The 18418-nt window shown below is 35.1% G+C and overlaps 1 protein-coding gene across 3 annotated transcripts in view; it reads right to left on the bottom strand.

The window, feature by feature from the left end:
• OLA1 (Obg like ATPase 1) overlaps window positions 1–18418 on the bottom strand; it is a 164178-nt gene that overhangs the window by 16840 nt on the left and 128920 nt on the right. For 2 of the 3 annotated variants that reach the window (XM_061435089.1, XM_061435069.1), the window contains exon 8: window positions 14010–14111. The exons of the other annotated variant lie outside the window; for it this stretch is intronic. In XM_061435089.1, coding sequence (XP_061291073.1) covers window positions 14010–14111 — 102 coding nt within the window. The remainder of the gene's footprint in view (window positions 1–14009; window positions 14112–18418) is intronic. 3 annotated transcript variants of the gene reach the window in all.

Raw genomic sequence — 18418 nt, 5'->3', positions numbered from 1 at the left:
GGGAGGAAGGAGGAGGGTTCAGGATGGGGAACACATGTATACCTGTGGTGGATTCATTCTGATATTTGGCAAAACTAATACAATACTGTAAAGTTTAAAAATAAAATAAAATTTAAAAAAAAAATTTTGTGCACCAAAAGACACTATCAAGACAGTGAAGTGACAATACATAGAATGGGAAAAAAATGTTTGGAAAGTATGTTTCCGATAAGGGCCGAGTAAAGAAACTATACTAACAAATTCAATTACAGATGTGCAACAAGCATTTACACAAGGAACTATATTCAATATCTTATAATAAACTACAATGGAAAATAATCTGAAAAAATATATAACTGAATTACTTTGCCATATACCTGAAACCAATACAATATTACATATCAAATATATACTTCAATAAAAAAGCACCACTAAATAATAATGAAAACTTACCACTCAGTAATAAAAAGACAGAACTCAATTTTATATGGGCAAAGGATTTGAACAGATATTTCTCCCGAAGGTATACAAATGGCCAAGATGTGTATGAAAAGATGTTCAATATCACTAATCATCAGAGAAATGTACAAATCAAAACCAAAATGAGATATCATTCTATACCCACTGAAGTGAAGTCACTCGGTTGTGTCCAACTCTTTGCGACCCCATGGACTATAGCCTACCAGGCTCCTCCGTCCATGGGATTTTCCAAGCAAGAGTACTGGAGTGGGTTGCCATTTCCTTCTCCAGGGCATCTGCTCCCAATCCAGGGACTGAACCCAGGTCTTCCGCATTGTAGACAGACGCTTTACTGTCTGAGCCACTAGGGAAGTCCTCTATACCCACTAGGATGGTTAAAAACATAAAAAGATGGACAATAAGTGGTATATCCATACAGTGGAAAGCAATTCAGTCATAAAAAGAAATGAAGTACTGATACATGCTACAACACGGATGAACCTTAAAAAACATTATACTAAATAAAAGAAGCCACAGACAAAAGGCTACATATTGTATGATTCAATTTATATGAAATATCCTCAATGGACAAATTCAAAGACACAGAAAGTAGATTAGTGGTTGCCTGGGCCTAGGTAGAGGAGGCAATGGGGAGTGACTATTAATGGGCAAAGAGCTTCTTTCTGGGGTGATGAAAATGTTTTGAAACTAGTGTTGATGGTGGCTCATTGTGGATATACTAAAACCCACTTTAAAAAGGAAACTTTTGTGCCTATTAATTATCTGAAAAATAAAAAACCCAAAGTTAAACTGAGAATTTAAAAATAAAAGACAAAAATGCTAATACTTTGCACATTTTGATCCTATAATATCTAACCATCCTACAGAAATAGACAGGATCAATAGAAAAAGGAAGATTTTGGAGTAAATACCAATTCAAATGCTAGTTTAATCACATACTAGCTATAAGATTCTGGGAAAGCTATTTAAGCTTCCTGAACCTCAGTTTAATCACCAACAACACAAATAATATATCCTCACAGGCTGAAGTGCTTGGAACACAGGAGGCCTTCAAAGGTTAGTCCCCAATCTTAGCTGTCTCCTATCAGTGTGTGGGTTTAATATAGAATGAAAAAAAATGTTAGACTGCCTGGAAGTAAAGAATGATGGTTCTTTAAAACACTGGGTCTGTATTTCTGGGAAGAAGTCTTGCCTAACCAACTTTTTATAGATAGAAAAGTAACTGGAAAGAATGCAAGCACAATGATTGTAAACATACAGTAAGTAACTAAGTGTACTGATAAGCATTATGTTAAACCTTGAACAATCAACTCTGAAAAAGGGGGTGTAAGGGATGGGGAAGGAAAAACAGATAAATGCATAATTTAAAAAAAGAATGATAAGCATTGTGATGGGAGAAGGAATGTACCACAGGAATGATTAAGAGGAGAAGATAAACAATCTTGATAAAGGAAGATTTGGGCCTCATTAAAATAGAGAATTTTAGGAAAAGAAACCAGTACATTTAGTGGTCTTTTCAATTACGTAACTTAAAAAATAAAAACAGGAAAAGCAGAAGAGGAACGGGGTTTTGAAAGTAAGTAAGTAAGAAAGAAACCCCCAAGGGAAAGGTCAATATGGGTATGTATGTCAGAATCAATCTGCACAGACCTCCTTTCCCATATGGATACTTCTTGCTTGGAGGGGGCTTCCATATTCTAACAAAGGAGTCCATTCCCTCATGATCCAAATCCTCAGTCTATTTACCATGTGGGATACACATGGACTGCATAAAGGAGCTGACACAGAAGGATACAAACCCAAGGAAAACAGTCATCATAAAAAAGAGAAAGGCCACCGTTTGTGTATTTTTGGAGAACAGTGATTTGGGGACAGTGGAGAAGCAAGAAGCACTTAAAAAGACACAGGTTCTTAATGCAAACTTCAGTAGTTGCAGACAGATACATTGCTTCTGAAAGAAGATTATTCTGTTATAGAAATATCTATTTCAACATAATTTGGTATACACAGTCTTAAAGTGCCAACTGGCTTTAGTAGACTATGTTTATACAAGAAAAGGGATAACTAGGAAATGTCGGAGTATAATCACATCTATCAAAATTTGTAGTTGGTTTCATAGCTTATAGTTTGTCCTAGCAAGTAATAATACATTGGAGTCCATTATTCTATTGAAAAGACATTGTATGTAAAATGAGCTTTTGTAAATAAGACACAAAAGTTAATTTACTTTAATGAAAGGAATCCTATAATTAAAGGATACTCACACATAATCCCTGCCAAGAGAGGCAGTATAGAATATGGTTACAGAGTACTGAAGCCAGACAGAGGAGATTATCCTAGCCATGTCATGGAACCTTTCTAAAGTCTCAGTTTTCTTATCAATAAATGAGAGATCATAATAGCATCTACATCACAGGATTGCTATGAAGATTAAATGAGAAAGTGCATATAAGATGCTTAGCATGCTGATACAAGGTAAGTTGATCAACATATGTTATCTATTGTTAATAAAGTGAAGAATGGCTTTGCCTCTTTTGAACACCTCAATGTTCAGAACACAATTTCTTAAAAAGAGGTGTGTTGTATGTTTATCTGTGATCTGTTTATCTATTAGTCAAATTTATCTGAGAAGACAGGTCTAGCATTAACCACTTCAAACTTTATTTATAGGGATTTCTTTTCTTTCTTATTTTCTCCTTAAACTGTCCTACCTGTGGTAAAGGAAAATGGCAAGTTTTGCTACTCATTAAATTGCTGCTGAGTGATATTCTGGCAGTTTCCAAGAAGGGCAAAAATTTACCTAAGGTGCAAATATATTAAAAGAAAAACAGATTTGAAGTGAACCAGTAGGAAGTATATTTGACTTTGCTATAATTTCTAAACCAATATTCAAAGCAGTCAGTCTAGGAACCATTTGTTACTTGTCTCTGAGTACGAAAAGCAATGTCTTACTTCCTCTTCCCTGGCCATACTGGGAGACACAAAAAATAATTTATTCCTTTGCTTGCATTCTCAGTTCAAAGGTTTCTCTCTATCACCTTTACACATTCCTGGGTATATTTATATACTGTTTTAGCTAAATTCACTTGAAAAGAAATTGCCAAAAGTAATTTTATTAATGACATATTAAACTATACTCTTGAATAGTTTCTCTTACTTTAAATAAGATTTCTGCTCTCAGAATACACCAAAATAATAATTATAAATGAGATATCAAATTTTATACAACTGACTTAAGTCCATGTTAATTCTGTTCCTAGTGTCGATACATCTTTTCTAGTCTAAAAGTCATTAAAGGCATAATCAAGTAAATAAAATTAAAATAATATACCACTTTGGGGCTATTAAATGAGAAATGATTAAAGCAAGACTAACATCCAGTATTGCTGGGGTTAAGGAAAATGTACTTTCTTGGATGGCTACAAGGATGTTCACTGTACCTTACTCACACACACAAAAGTCAAATAACCTCAAAAGAAAACAACAGCGAGGGATCTGGATAACTGAAGAGTTAATATCCAAATTATATAAAGGACTCATACAACTCAACATCAAAAAAAAAATCTGATTTTAAAATGGACAGATAACCTGGATAGACACTTCTGCAAAAAAAAACCAAAACAAAAGGTCAAAATACACTTGAAATGATGTCCAATATCACTAATCATCAGGGAGATGCAAATGAAAACCACAGTGACACATCACCTCAGATCATTAGAAAGACAACAAATAACATCTGTTAGTAAGGATGGGGAGAAAAGGGAACACTTGGGCACTGCTGGTGGGAATGCAAAGTGGTACAGCCACTACAGAAAAAGTATGAAGGTTCCTCAAAAAGTTAAAAATAACACTACTATATGATCCAGTAATTCCATTTGTAGGTACATCCCCAGAGAAAAAAAGGACTAATCTGAAAAGATACACACACCCCTATGCTCACTGTAGCATTATTTACAATAGCCAAGACATGGAAGCAACCCGAGTCCACTGATGGATGAGTGGATAAAGACCATCCTCCCCCTGTACCTCCCCACTGAAGTGGTATCCAGTCATAAAGAAGAACAAAATCTTGCCATTGTGACAACATGGATAGACCTAGAAGGTATTATTATTCTAACTGAAAGAAGTCAGAGAAAGACAAATTCCTATAATCTCAGTTATACGTGGAATCTAAAAAGCAAGATGAAAACAGACTCACAGATACAGAGAACAAACTGGTGGTTGCTAGAGGGGAGAGTCTTTGCTGGAGACTGAGTAAAACAGACCCAAGGATAGGAGGGACAAACTTCCAGTGAGAAAATAATTAAGTTGTGGGGATGAAATACACAGCATAAAAAATATTTAGCGAAGTGCTGGGTTGGTAGGATAAATATTGTCATCATTTTCACACAACTTATCAAGTCAGCCTGTTGATCTCTTTAGGTATTTTAATGTATATTTGGATATACTTGACAGGGGAACAAGGAGATTTTTTTATTTTATTAAAATTATTTTTTGTTGCAATATGATTAATAAAAATAAAATGTACAGGTCTTAAATGTTCAATTTAATGAATTTTGAGAATTTTATATACATATGTACCCACCACCCCCAAACAGACAACACTTTCAATGTCCCCAGAAAGTTCCCTTATGACCTTTCCCAGTCAATCCCCACTGCCTCTCCATGCTGATCTATTTATTTTATTGGTGAGATGTATGATTTCCATCATATAAATATGTCACAATTTATGTATCCATTTTTCTACTAATGTGAGTTGCTTCCAGTATGAGGCCATTATGAATAAACAAAAATATTTATAACATATGTATGTATGTTTTCATTTATTTTAGATAAATACTAAAAGTTGGAATTACTGGGTCAGAGGGTAGATGTCTACTTAAAATAAATGGCCAATTTTCCAAGGTGACAAACAATTCCTGTTCTTCTTCCTTGTCCACATTTGGTGTTCTTAGTTACTTTAATTTTAGCCATTTCAGTGATTATGAAATCTTACTGTGGTTTTAAACTGTCTTTCCCTGATGACTTAAGAGATGCTGAGTATCTTTCCATGTTTATTCATGTATCTTATTTTGTGAAGTGTATGTATAAGTCTTTTGACCATTCTTCGAATTAGGTTATTGGTCTTTATACTATTCTTTTGTAGAAATTTAAAAATATATTCTGGATATAAGTCCTCCGTCAGATATATGTATAATGAATATATTTTTCCAGTTTGTGGCTAATCTATTCATTTTCTTAATAGTGTTTTTTGGTGAATAGAAGTTATTCATTATAATGAAAATTTTTTTCTTTTATATTAGTTTTTTTTTTTTAAATTTTGTATTTCATCCAACGGATCTTTGCCTATCCCTAATTGTGAAGATACTCTGTTTCAGAGAAGGATCATCGATTGAGAAAATGTCAGAGTGAATATGTTTAAAGCAAACAGAATGTTTATAGGAAAACAACAAGTTAAGGATGATAAGCTAGCAGGCTGTTACCCAACTTTAGAATGAATTGGTATGGCTTTGGTCTGGGTTGATGGGCAGTGTAGCGGAAGAGGAAAGAACAAGGAAGGGCCAGATTTGGAAGAAAAAACATGTAACTAAGTGATTACCTGAATCAGATGCAGGAAAGAATACATGTTAAAATTATGTGAAGAAATGAGCTTAAAAGATTCAAAGAGAGCCAGTAGTACTAACAAAGATAAAAAAGCTTGAAAGTAGTTTCTACCATGGTTGTACTATAGGAAAAAATGAGTTTAGTTTTACACAGATTAAGCTTCATAATGATAATGGAAGAGCCAAATGGAGATTTCCTGTTGCCAGTCTGGAATAATGAAACTTGAAAAGGGCTAAGAGGAAAATTAAGGCTATAGATGTGCAAATCATTAGCAGAGAGCAGTACATCTCAAAGTAACACACCTACATGCCAGCAGTACCTAGGAATTTGTTGGATTTGACAATTCTCAGGCCCCATCCCCAACCTAATGAATCAGAAACTGTGGCAGTAAAGGCAGCAATCTGTGTTTTAATAAACACTCCAGAGGATTCTGGCGCACATTACACTTTGAGAACCACTAGCATACCGGTTAGAGTTGAAGGCATGAGTGCAGAGGGCAAGTGAAAAAATTTAACAAGAATCACTCAATTACTAATTGCTAGGGAAGACCCATGGCAGGCAGAGAGGAAATTAGTACACAGGAGAGATTACAACTGGAAGGCTGATAACGTTTGTCACTCAAAAGCCAAGATAGAGAATGTCATGAAGTTTCTAAGCAGTTTATTCAGAAAGAGACAGAAAGAGAAAGGTATACAGAATGGAGCCTTCCTCCCATCTGTTATTTTATATATCTCTTCTTCCCCACCCTGCCTCCCAATGGCATCTTATTATCTAGTTTTCTTTTAAATAAAGAAAATCTGCAAACAAAGTAACACAAACAATACAATCCATACAACTTTTTTCTTTTGAAAGGAGAAAATGATAGGTATCTTAGATATTTAGGTTCATTTACTACTTGTATATAACTTTTCAGAGCAAGGAGAGAATGGGCTGCAATGTGAAAGGCAAGTGGGGTCAAAATAAGTTGTTGTTCTAAAGACTGGAGAAATGACAGCATGCTTCTATGCTGATGGGAAATATCCACTTGGGAAGGAAAAACTGACGATGCAGGAAAGAAAGGAGGAACTACTTCAGTAGATGAATGGGGATATATAATCATGCGCACAACCGAAAGGTTGTCTCTGGCTAAGTGCATAGAACAGGGATCAGCAAATCACTGCACATTTTTGTAATGCCACAAGTTGAAAAGTGTGTTTACATTTTGAAGTTATTTCTAAAACACAGCAACAACAGCAACAAAGGAACACTATTCTGTGGCAGTGAGATTATATGAAATTCAAATGTAAGTGTCCATAAATGAAATTTTATTGGCACAATGCCATGCCCATTTGTTTACATACTGTCTATAGCTGCCTTTGCAAGGGTGAGGAGCTTTAACAGAGGCTGTGTGGGCCTCAAAGCTGAAAATATTTACTTTCTGAAATCATCCACTGCCTCCTGGCAAAGACACCTATCTTACCTGTGCTCTAAACCTTTGATATATCTAACCAGAACAGACAGACTTCAAGTGATCTACATATTGCTATTAATGAAGACTAAAGTCAAAGTTGAAACATAAGGGATAAAATTAATTGATTTCATCCAGCCAGCCATTCAGTCAACAAAATTTACTGAGTCTGGTGCCAAGCACTGGAGATATAAAATAAACAAAGCAGGCATCATTCTCATTCCCATGGGAATGTAAATGCTTATGGGACAGAAGAGAGACAAATAAGTGAGATTATATAACTTGTGATAAGTGCTCAGAAGCAAATCCACACAATGCTGTGAACACAAGGGAGCCTGGGGATTATTCTAGACAAGGCAGTCAGAGAAAGAAGGGGTTTCTTAGGCCCGAGGAGCCAACCATGGCGGGAGCAAGGAGTGCGGTGAACAGGAGGAGTAGACAATTAAGTGTTCTTAGGTTTCCACAGACACAGAAACATGCCAGGATGGAGAAATTTATACATTGTGAGGAGCGCATGCATGGAATACCTTCCCTGATAAATTCTCCAATGGTATTTTTACTACAAAGTACACACAGAATAATTATATAATGGGTTCAAATGGTTTGGGAACAAAATACAAATAAAAAAACCCCCACAATACTGTATAATTACCTAATTACCCGAAAGATAGGAATGGTTCCAGAAAGCCATTTCTGCTTATCAGGTATATACAGTAATGGCCTTTTTTTCTTTCTGTTTTTTTTTATTAATATGGGGAGGAAACATTCCACATGATATACATTTTACAGGATACTGGTAAATGCAAACATAGCAAGGAAAGTATAATGGTAGGTATCTCTTAATTGCTGAGAATAAAATTAAGCTTTTCCTACTACATCACAACAAATAAATATAAAAAATGATCATAAAAGGACAAACAGTACTAGAAACCATAGAATGTGCTTCAATTGTAATTCATACACAGCTGCTGCTGCTAAGTCGCCTCAGTCATGTCCGACTCTGTGTGACCCCATAGACAGCAGCCCACCAGGCTCCCCCATCCCTGGGATTCTCCAGGCAAGAACACTGGAGTGGGTTGCCATTTCCTTCTCCAATGCATGAAAGGGAAAAGTGAAAGTGAAGTTGCTCAGTCATGTCCGACTCTTAGCGACCCCATGGACTGCAGCCTACCAGGCTCCTCCGTCCATGGGATTTTCCAGGCAAGAGTACTGGAGTACTGGGGTGCCATTGCCTTCTCCCATACACAGCTAATTCAGTATAATAAACCAGGGGAAGCTTCACAAATGATAAGCTATGAACTTTGGCAAAGAATTAGTGCCATTTGGTGCTAAATTTTAAATTTCTTATTTGGCATATACCAAATTAACTATTTAAAACACAACCTGTCCACTTCATGGGTTGGTTATGTAGTCTGTTCCATGTTAAAATAATCAGTTCTTTCATTATCTTGATTTTCAGGCACAAATAACTTCATACTTTGAGCAGATTGAGGGAGTACAAAATAAAATGTTCAGTAATCTTTTAGATATTTATAAAATCATGCAATTCTAGTTTATTTCTTCTCATGAAAAATGATAAAACATGACTTTCAACCATTTGAAAAGCCAGACAGAGGTGTATCGAAATGTAAGGTACATTCAATGTAATGATTCATAGTGTCTCTAATAGAAAGATTCAGCAGTTCTCAATCGAGACCTTTATTCCTTCTCTGAATAAATGATGCCTGAAATTTTTATTCTTGTTCTAATGGAATTTCAATGGCCTTCACTGCAAATCTACTGGAAATTTTTGCATATTAAGTGGAAAAAATTAAATGATGTTAACCACATTTTAATGTGATTAAGGCTGACAGGGTCATTATTTCTGCTAATCACTCAGTTTAAAAAGCTCAAACAAAACTTTATAACAGACAAGGTTTTTAATTTTCTGTATATCTTGTTGAATTAAAAAAAAAAAACTACAGAAGAAAAAGAAAGGAAAAAACCATACTGTAGTCTTTGACAAAAACCAATGAGTATTTCCTACAATTCGCAGATGGGTTTCATTATACTTAATCTGGTGATGTAAAAACAAAAATGCAAAACAATCTTATACTGCACATGCTTCCCTGGTTTCTTTCCCTTTAAACATGAAGATGGTAAGAAAATACACTTTGTAGAATTTTGAGTTCTGTGTTTCCTATTTGCTGCTAAATGGAAACAAATATAGTTGTTTCTTTAGATCTTAGAGCAAACTAAAAACAGAATTAATGTATAATACAGCCTCAAACAATTCTTCAGTGTTCTATTTTTTAGATTAATCTATGCCATGCAACATAAAGTATTTCAATTATATCAAAAGAGTGATGGTAATTGCTGTAAGAATAATAGGAATTCTACTTACAGATAATTTGTTTTTTCTGTTTTCTGATAAGAAATTACTTTGTTCATGGTCATTCTATACTAGAAACTTAATATTAAATTAATTACTTAAGATGGCAGGTACTTTTGATGTAATTTTGGTGCTCTACTTGCAAGGAATTGTTTTTAAAAGTATAATATTTTTGAAACAAAAATGACTTGGAACCTAGCCTAATATCCCCAGCCAGTGTCTTCTATAATTTTCTGGGCATTTCAGTATTTTCCATAAATAATAAGTTAGGTACATACCCCATACAACTATCTAATGAATAAGCCAAGTATCTCACTACTCCTGTTGTTGGCTGTCAGCTGCTTAACCACCATGGGTTGTTGAAAATCATTATCTTTCAGCTACTAAATGGTAATTGCTAAAAATGATTTTAGGACTGTAGTTCATTTTGACATATGAAGGAAATATGACCATTCCTAATCCAGGAGTTATAGTTTTTACAGAAACAAAATTAATTAGCTTTTAGAAAAATACGACAAGCAAATGATTTTTGAAAAGAAACACACACTTGAAGTTCAGACAGTCTAATTCATATCGATTCATCCCAATTTAGTAAACTTAAACCAAATTCAATGACTAAAAACAAAACACTTCATACATAAAAAAGATTAAGTAAATATTTTTTTGCACTGTAGTTTTTCTAAAGCTGTATAAACTATGATCACTGCAAATAATAGTTAAACCAACAATTATAAAGCTTAAGCTACAGGTGCAGTATCTTTATCCAAAAAAAAACAAAAACAAAAACAAATTCAAAACAAAAAATAAATGATCGTTCTTTTCATGGTAAATTACTCAATTGCATGCAAACAGATAAATGGGTTTACCTCACTGATCATCATCTAAGCAGCTAACAAAAGCAGAGCACCTGGCCACAAACAAGTTCTTTGAAATATAATTTAGTATGAAGTTTGAGAAATTGCTGTTTCTCTTTCATATTAAAAATCATAACCAAATTACTTTCTAGAAGAAAGCTCAGTCTTTTGTGAAAAGAAAGAGATCAGGGTCTGTTAGTACATTATATAAATATCAAGAAGTTTTAATGATGCATTGTGTTTGTAATCTTTGATGCTTGTCCAAAGAATTAATATTACTGAACTTTAAAAAAATTTTAACATGATGCTCTACAATGGGGCATCAACTAATAACCCTCCAGAATTTCTGTGCTCATCTAAAAAGAGTCCCTGCTGAATGTTCTAATGTATCTTATTGTGAATCTTCAGCAAATAAAACTTCATGTATGAGCTCATGATGTGCTTTGCTGCCGGAAAGTCACAGACTCTGTGGGAAGCTCTTTATCTTCCCAGCAGTCAGTTCTCTGAGAACATCAGTGCAGCTACTGTAGTTACCTGTAGATTACTTGTATTTTCTCACATCTGTGTCCAGCAATCTAAACCATGATGATAAAGGGTCATTAGGTTTTGAGTGAGGAAGGGGATGGACTAGACAATTTGCTCTGATAAGCTCCTTGTTGGAAGCTCCAGTTTAGAATGTGAAATGTTGGTATGTACAGTTTTACACTAAAAAGAAAAATAATTTCACTTTTCTGCACTAACAATTAAAAATGATGCAGTTTAACCAGTCACTATGGTCTTACCGATTCACATTTTATTTGGGGGGTTTATAATTAAAAGTATTTAAGAGAACTAATTTTCTGCTTGTAAAATGGACTCTATGCTCTATTAGCCACAAAGAATTCAGGTACAATTACTAAGATAACTGCTGTTGGGAGCACAGCAAAGCAATTTCCCACAGTGGGACTTACAGTTCAATTTACCAGTTGGGCAAATATTTTGTGCTCTGTAGTGGCCTGGAGAGTTAAAAGCCATAGGGAACAGTTGAGCCGTGTTATACCTGGAGAAAAGTTTCTTCAATTCAAATGGACGGTTTAGATTTCAAAGTAGAGACAATATCCCCAAAAATATTACCCCAAATTAAAATTATGCAGTTTAAAAACTAACACAAAATAGTTGTCACAGAAATCCTGAGTGACCCCTTGTCCTCCCCCAAAATAGAGCTCATAATTCAGAATTCGACACTGTACTTTATTTTCATATTTGTGTTGCATCCTAAACCATTCTGATACTTAATCACATTTTCCTAGTAATCAGCTGATAGAATATGGTATATTCTTGATTAGATTATAGAATGGGAATACTAATTACTCAATTTCAAAAGGCTTAGAATAACATGTCAGGTTACAGAAATATAAAAAACAAAATTTTCTAGCAACCTTCAGTTACTATGTGACATACCACACAGAAAGGATAAAAAAGAAGTGTTTTAGTTTAGCAAAAGTAAGAAGAATTTAAAAAATGCTTGCCTAAATATGCATTCATAACTTATTTCTTCATTTAGGTATGCTTATTTTTGTATGATAGTATATCATCCACACATCTTCCTCCAAAAAGAAATTTTAAGAGATAATGCTGCTGCTGCTGCTAAGTTGCTTCAGTGGTGTCCAACTCTGTGCGACCCCATAGACGGTGGCCCACCAGGCTCCCCCGTCCCTGGGATTCTCCAGGCATAGTGACTGAAATAAATAATATACTCCTCTGCCTTAAAAAACTATATTAAAATTACAAAAGTATGGGAATTAAAAACACGATGTTGTTGTTTAGTTGCTAAGTCATGTCCCACTCTTTTGTGACCCCATGGACTGTAGTCCATCAGGCTCCTAAATAAAACCCCAAGCAGTGATTTGGCTTTTTGGAAATAATTTGAAAACATTTGGACCATTTTGAAGGCTTTCCAATGCTGCTGGAGAAGAAAAACAAAAATACTTACTTTGAAAGTTATTTGCCTGTACTAAACACAAGCAAGCAATATTTTCCAACAGATTAAAGATAAACTAAGCATTTAAAAACTCCTGTTCTTCCTTTCAAATATATGAATTATCTAAAATCCTTTTAAGGAAGTCCATAAGATGGAAGATATGTCACTACTACCAATATGGAGATACTTCTTAAAATGAAAATTACCATAAAATACAACATTTGAGTAACTAACATTAACATCCTAAGGCAATATGGGAACATAACTCCTTAATAATTATTCATACACCAAGCCACTGTAAACCTAAATCATTTCTGAAGACCTGAATGTGTCAAGAACTTTGACAATTATGACTGGAGCCAGGAAACTGTAGCAGTGCAGAATTTCTTATGAATTTCTCCAGTTACTTTTTATAAATGCTGTCTTGGATGACAGCTTAATGTGTACCACATGCAATATTTATTCTTCTTCAGTGTCAGACTGTCTAGCCATCCAAGGGAATACAAAGAATGTCACTTATTAGGATAAAAGCATAGGGAAGGTAATCAAGGACATATGTAACATCAGCCAATCATGCCCTATTTCAACATCCTATTCCATTCATAACAGTTCAACAATTATTTGCTTACTGATAACTTGCTTTCAGGCTGTTTGTGTTCACCATAATGGTGGTTTGCATTTATTTTGCTCTTTAGAATTGGACACTTGCTGTGCCATACGTGTTTGTCAAAACTTTATATCTTCTGTCAGAAATGGCTTAGCATATCAAATAATTTCTATTTGTCAGGAACTACCAATACAACAATCAGTAACCCTTGATGTCAATAGGGCACTGAAATAACCATAAGACAGCAAATGTGTAACTAAATATTTTACCCAAAAAAACCCCTCTGTAAGTGATAAATAATAAGAAAGTTGTTACTATCAGCTAAGTTATACACACATTCGCCTGCATATAGCTAGGAATACTAAATAGACACTGGTTTTTCTTTTGTTTTAGTTTTTCAAGATTGTAAAGCTGTTAAGAATGTCCCAGTGTAATCTGGAGGTCTTTCAACTATTTAGCCAAAATTTCTAAGCAACACCAAGTCACACTAAAATATAAACTTTGCCAACAATATAAATTTCACTTAATAATAGATTTAAGATAATTCACTATCATACATCATAAACATGAAATGAGTAACTATAGAAATACAATTATTTTATCACATTTAAACATTAAATGATATGACTTCAACTATTTATTCGATTAACATTTAAAAACTTATAAAAGTACAAATTTCAAGAGATCTAGACAACGAAGATGTTTACCTCTGAACACAGGAAAGGAAGGGCTTCCCTGGTGACTCAGATTGTAAAGAATTTGTCTGCAATGTGTGAGAGCCAGGTTTGATCCCTGGGTTGGGAACATCCCTGGAGAAGGGAATGGCTAACTTCAGTATTCTTGCCTGGAGAATTTCATGGACTGAGGAGCCTGGCGGGCTACAGTCCATGGAGTCACAAAGAGTCGGACACGACTGAGTGATTAACATAGGAAAGGCAGCATGGTTGGTATTCCCCATATTCTCTCTCTTGGTCTCTTCTTCTGTCACAGATTTGGTCTAAAGTAAAGTTCTACAGTGCAAGAAATATTCCATGAAAACTATTTTACACAATATTTTTTTAAAAGACTCAGGAGAAAAACACTTTAAATAATAAAAACATTATTACAAGCTGTTCTTTTTCAGTCTACATCTATCTGAAAGTGAGAGAAAGTGAAGTGAAGTCATCAGTCGTGTCTGACTCTTTGCAACCCCATGGACACCAGGCTCCTCCGTCCATGGGATTTTCTAGGCAAGAGTACTGGAGTGGGTTGCCATTTCCTTCTCCAGGGAATCTTCCCAACCCAGGGATCGAACCCAGGTTTCCCGCATTGTAGACAGACGTTTTACCGTCTGAACCACCAGGGAAGTCCAACATCTATCCGAACTGCCTTGTAAACCACTGCTTTTCTTAGCTACATAGTACGTGTTACAGCATACCTGCTGATAAGATAAGGAAAAATCCATTAGGATAGAGATAGAAAGGTATAGAGATTAGTTGTGATTAATGACAAGGAGAAACAGCAAGATTTTCTAAGTGCTACTGTTCCATTCAAAAGTCTTGAGCACTCATGAAATAGTAAAATCTCTCCAAATATGAACTCTGATATTTATATTTCTAAACAGATTTTTAACTGGATCCCAAACCTTAAAATATATATATATTTGGTAGGAGAAGGAGAGAGGAAACAAAAATGCAGCGAAAGGAAAAGAAAATGTAAGTGACCTTTATCCTTATAAATTTCAGAAGGCAGAACATTACATTATAAAAAATAAAAATACGTATATTTAGAAGAAATAGAAGAAAATGGAAAATTGCTATCCTTTATTTCTTGAGAATTAACAGGTTACAAAATGCTTTAAAGATACTTTTTAATTTGAGCTCATGAGAGAAAGTATGAAACACTTGATTGCATTTATAGCATGCTTTTCATTCAACCAAAAGTACAAAAAAAAAGTTGTCTATGTTGGTTGTATACCAGTGAAAAATACAGAAATGCATACTCAGCTGGTAAAGAATCCACCTGCAATAAAGGAGACCCTGGTTCGATTCCTGGCAGGAAGATCCACTGGAGAAGAGATAGGCTACCCACTCTAGTATTCTTGGGCTTCCCTGGTGGCTCTGATCGTAAAGAATTCACCTGCAATGTGGGAGACCTGGGTTTGATCCCTGGGTCAGGAAGATCCCCTGGAGGAGGAAAGGCAACCCATACCAGTATTCTTGCCTGGAAAATCCAATGGACTGAGGAGCCTGGCAGCCTATAGTCCACGGGGTCACAAAGAGTTGGACATGACTCAGTGACTTTCACTTTCATACTTGCCGGGAAGCAAACCTAACTGCAATGTTTTATTTAAGCAGCACTCAAAAAGTTAAAGAGAATTTATTGTGCAATTATAATGCCAGCGATAGATATGTTAATACATGCTTTTTTCATCAAATTTATGAGAATTAAATTCCAAGACAAATGTACCTATCTACCACAGAATAATTTTACTTAATATGTGCAAAATATTTCATTTAATTCTCATTCTATAAGAAAGTTATTATTCTTTCTGTTTCACAGGTGAGGAAACAAAGGTTATAAGGAAACCAACCAGAGTATATTGAGTCCTGCTTATATAAAACTCTTGCTGGTATGAGTTTCTGTGTAATTTTTAGCAGGATACTACCAAAATGTTTTCTCTCATGTGCTTGAGAGAAAGACAGATATTTGGGTAGATATTTGCCTTTTTGTGAGGGTTAAACCAAATGAGAGAACATATGTAAGGGCCCCAAAGTGCAGCATATAATAGATGTTCAACGAATGGTAGTCATTATTTTGCTCAAGACTCGGATCTTTGGAAACATACACATAACATGAATATGCATATATAATGTTCTTTCAATTACATTGCTATGTCTTTCCATAGTATTTGAACAGAACATCATACAAATTATCTGCTTGCACTTCAGTTAACAAAAGAAAAACACACCCAATTCCCTACTCCCAGGAAGTTCTCAAAAACACATCCAAGTTACTGAAAACGCAAGGAAATAGAACAGATCACTGTGTGGTTAAAAACAAACACACAAACAACCAAGTGGTGGAAGAAAGTACTTGTCTTCAAAAAGAACTGATAACATATATTTTCCATGTAAAAATATATAAGTTATTGGAATTATTGACCCTACAAAGGACTATTAAATTGGTACACGTTTAGAAAATAGCTTTCAGAGATAAGTTCATGAAAATAGAGTTTCAGGTAAAAATGTTTATATTACCTTCAGTTAGCATTCTCTAGCCAGGTTATTGTGACTTTTCAGTCTCAAACTCTATAGTGCATGAACCATGTCTAAATGCAACGTACAGTGACAGGGAATGTGGCTGTGTGCCACCTGGTCTCAGGCCTTGTCTACTCTCCAACATCACTAGTGCCCCAACGCTGAGACGGCACGGTGCAGAGGTACAGAACCACAAGTCTGGACAGAAACTGCTGAGGTCTGAGTCTTGGCGCCATTCTTCTCTAAGTTTCTCAGTCTTGCTATACTTGCTTAGCCTTCCTTAAAATAGTAATAGTTCTTACTCTACAAGGTTGGTGAGAGTCTTAAATGTAATGCATATAGTTAAGTGTTCAGTGCTTCTTGACTGAGGCTGACTACTACTAACACAACAACACTTTAGGTGCATGAATTATCTGCTGTTCTATTTCATGATAGTCTCCCATTTCTCTGTTCATTTACATATCAACTCCCTCACCTCAGCAGTGAAGAACAGTTCTTAACAAACTGCATGGTATGCTAGAAGAAAGAAAAAAGGAAAATTCTTTTTTATCATATAAATATATAAGAACTGATCCATACTTATAGCTGTTTCCTGGGGTCTTTTCTGTAGTATTATTTTAGATGTGGCAACTTGATGCAATTTTCATATGGGCTTCAATGAGAAACACTGAATTTTCTCCACTAAAATTTTCATATGTGGTATATTTAAAAATGGATGCTAAAGCAGGTGCTAAAATATTTTGCTGTAACAATATTATATAGTTAATAAAATTAAAAGGCAAGGCAAAAATGGCAGCAGCTAAAACTCATTATCCTAAGAAGGACACACAGTTTCATCTTGAGAATTGTTTCCTTTCATTAACTAAAACTCTAAACAATTTGATAGAGGTGATATTTTCTGAGATAAAACATAGCAGAACACAAAGTTAATTAAAGCAGTATTCTCAAAGATTCCTGAAGATTCACAAATATATCCTGCAGTGTCATGTGTGGGACTAGCATAAACATTCTAATCAAATGGGTCTATTTCTTCTACTACTGTAAGAAACTGGGCATGTTTTGAATCTCTCCAACGGTCTTATCTGTAAAATAGGCATGATAATATTTATGTTTCATAAATATTCTTACAATTTATATATGTTTCACTGCTGCTACTGCTAAGTCGCTTCAGTTGTGTCCGACTCTGTGCGACCCCATAGACGGCAGCCCACCAGGCTTCCCCGTCCCTGGGATTCTCCAGGCAAGAACACTGGAGTGGGCTGCCATTTCCTTCTCCAATCCATGAAAGTGAAAAGTGAAAGTGAAGTCGCTCAGTCGTGTCCAACTCTTCGCGACCCCATGGACTGCAGCCCACCAGGCTCCTCCGCCCATGGGATTTTCCAGGCAAGAGTACTGGAGTGGGGTGACATTCACTACTTTTCCATTACCATCTCACCGATTTCTAAACTCAAAGGGGTGCCTGGCACACAGCAGGAACTCAATAACGATGGTTTGCTATGTGTCTCCCTTTTGGTTTGGTACACGAAAAGCTAAGTCACTGTCATTTAATGGGAGGGTGGGCACAGGACAGAGAAAAGAGAAATGGCACAATTTAAAAGGTAACAATTTTAAATGTAAATTACGTATGAAAACTACCAGTGATCTTCATGTTTCATACGTTCAGATAGGCTCTTTGGGGAAAACACAATTATCAGCAGATAGATGTTATTTGATCTTTTCCTTTTAAATTTCAAAATGAACTAAACTCAAAGATGTTTTTCACAGACTGTTCTTTTTAAAGAATTTCTAAGGAAATGTTGATAATGACCTAGGAATACTGATGAGTACCCCTTTACATTAATAACAAACACTTAAAGTACTGAAAAGGCGCTTTTGTA

This window comes from Bos javanicus, chromosome 2 (genome assembly GCF_032452875.1).
Source record: "Bos javanicus breed banteng chromosome 2, ARS-OSU_banteng_1.0, whole genome shotgun sequence".
Taxonomy (NCBI): domain Eukaryota; kingdom Metazoa; phylum Chordata; class Mammalia; order Artiodactyla; family Bovidae; genus Bos; species Bos javanicus.
Note: the sequence above shows the minus strand (reverse complement) of the source record. Positions and strands in the feature narration are given on the sequence as shown.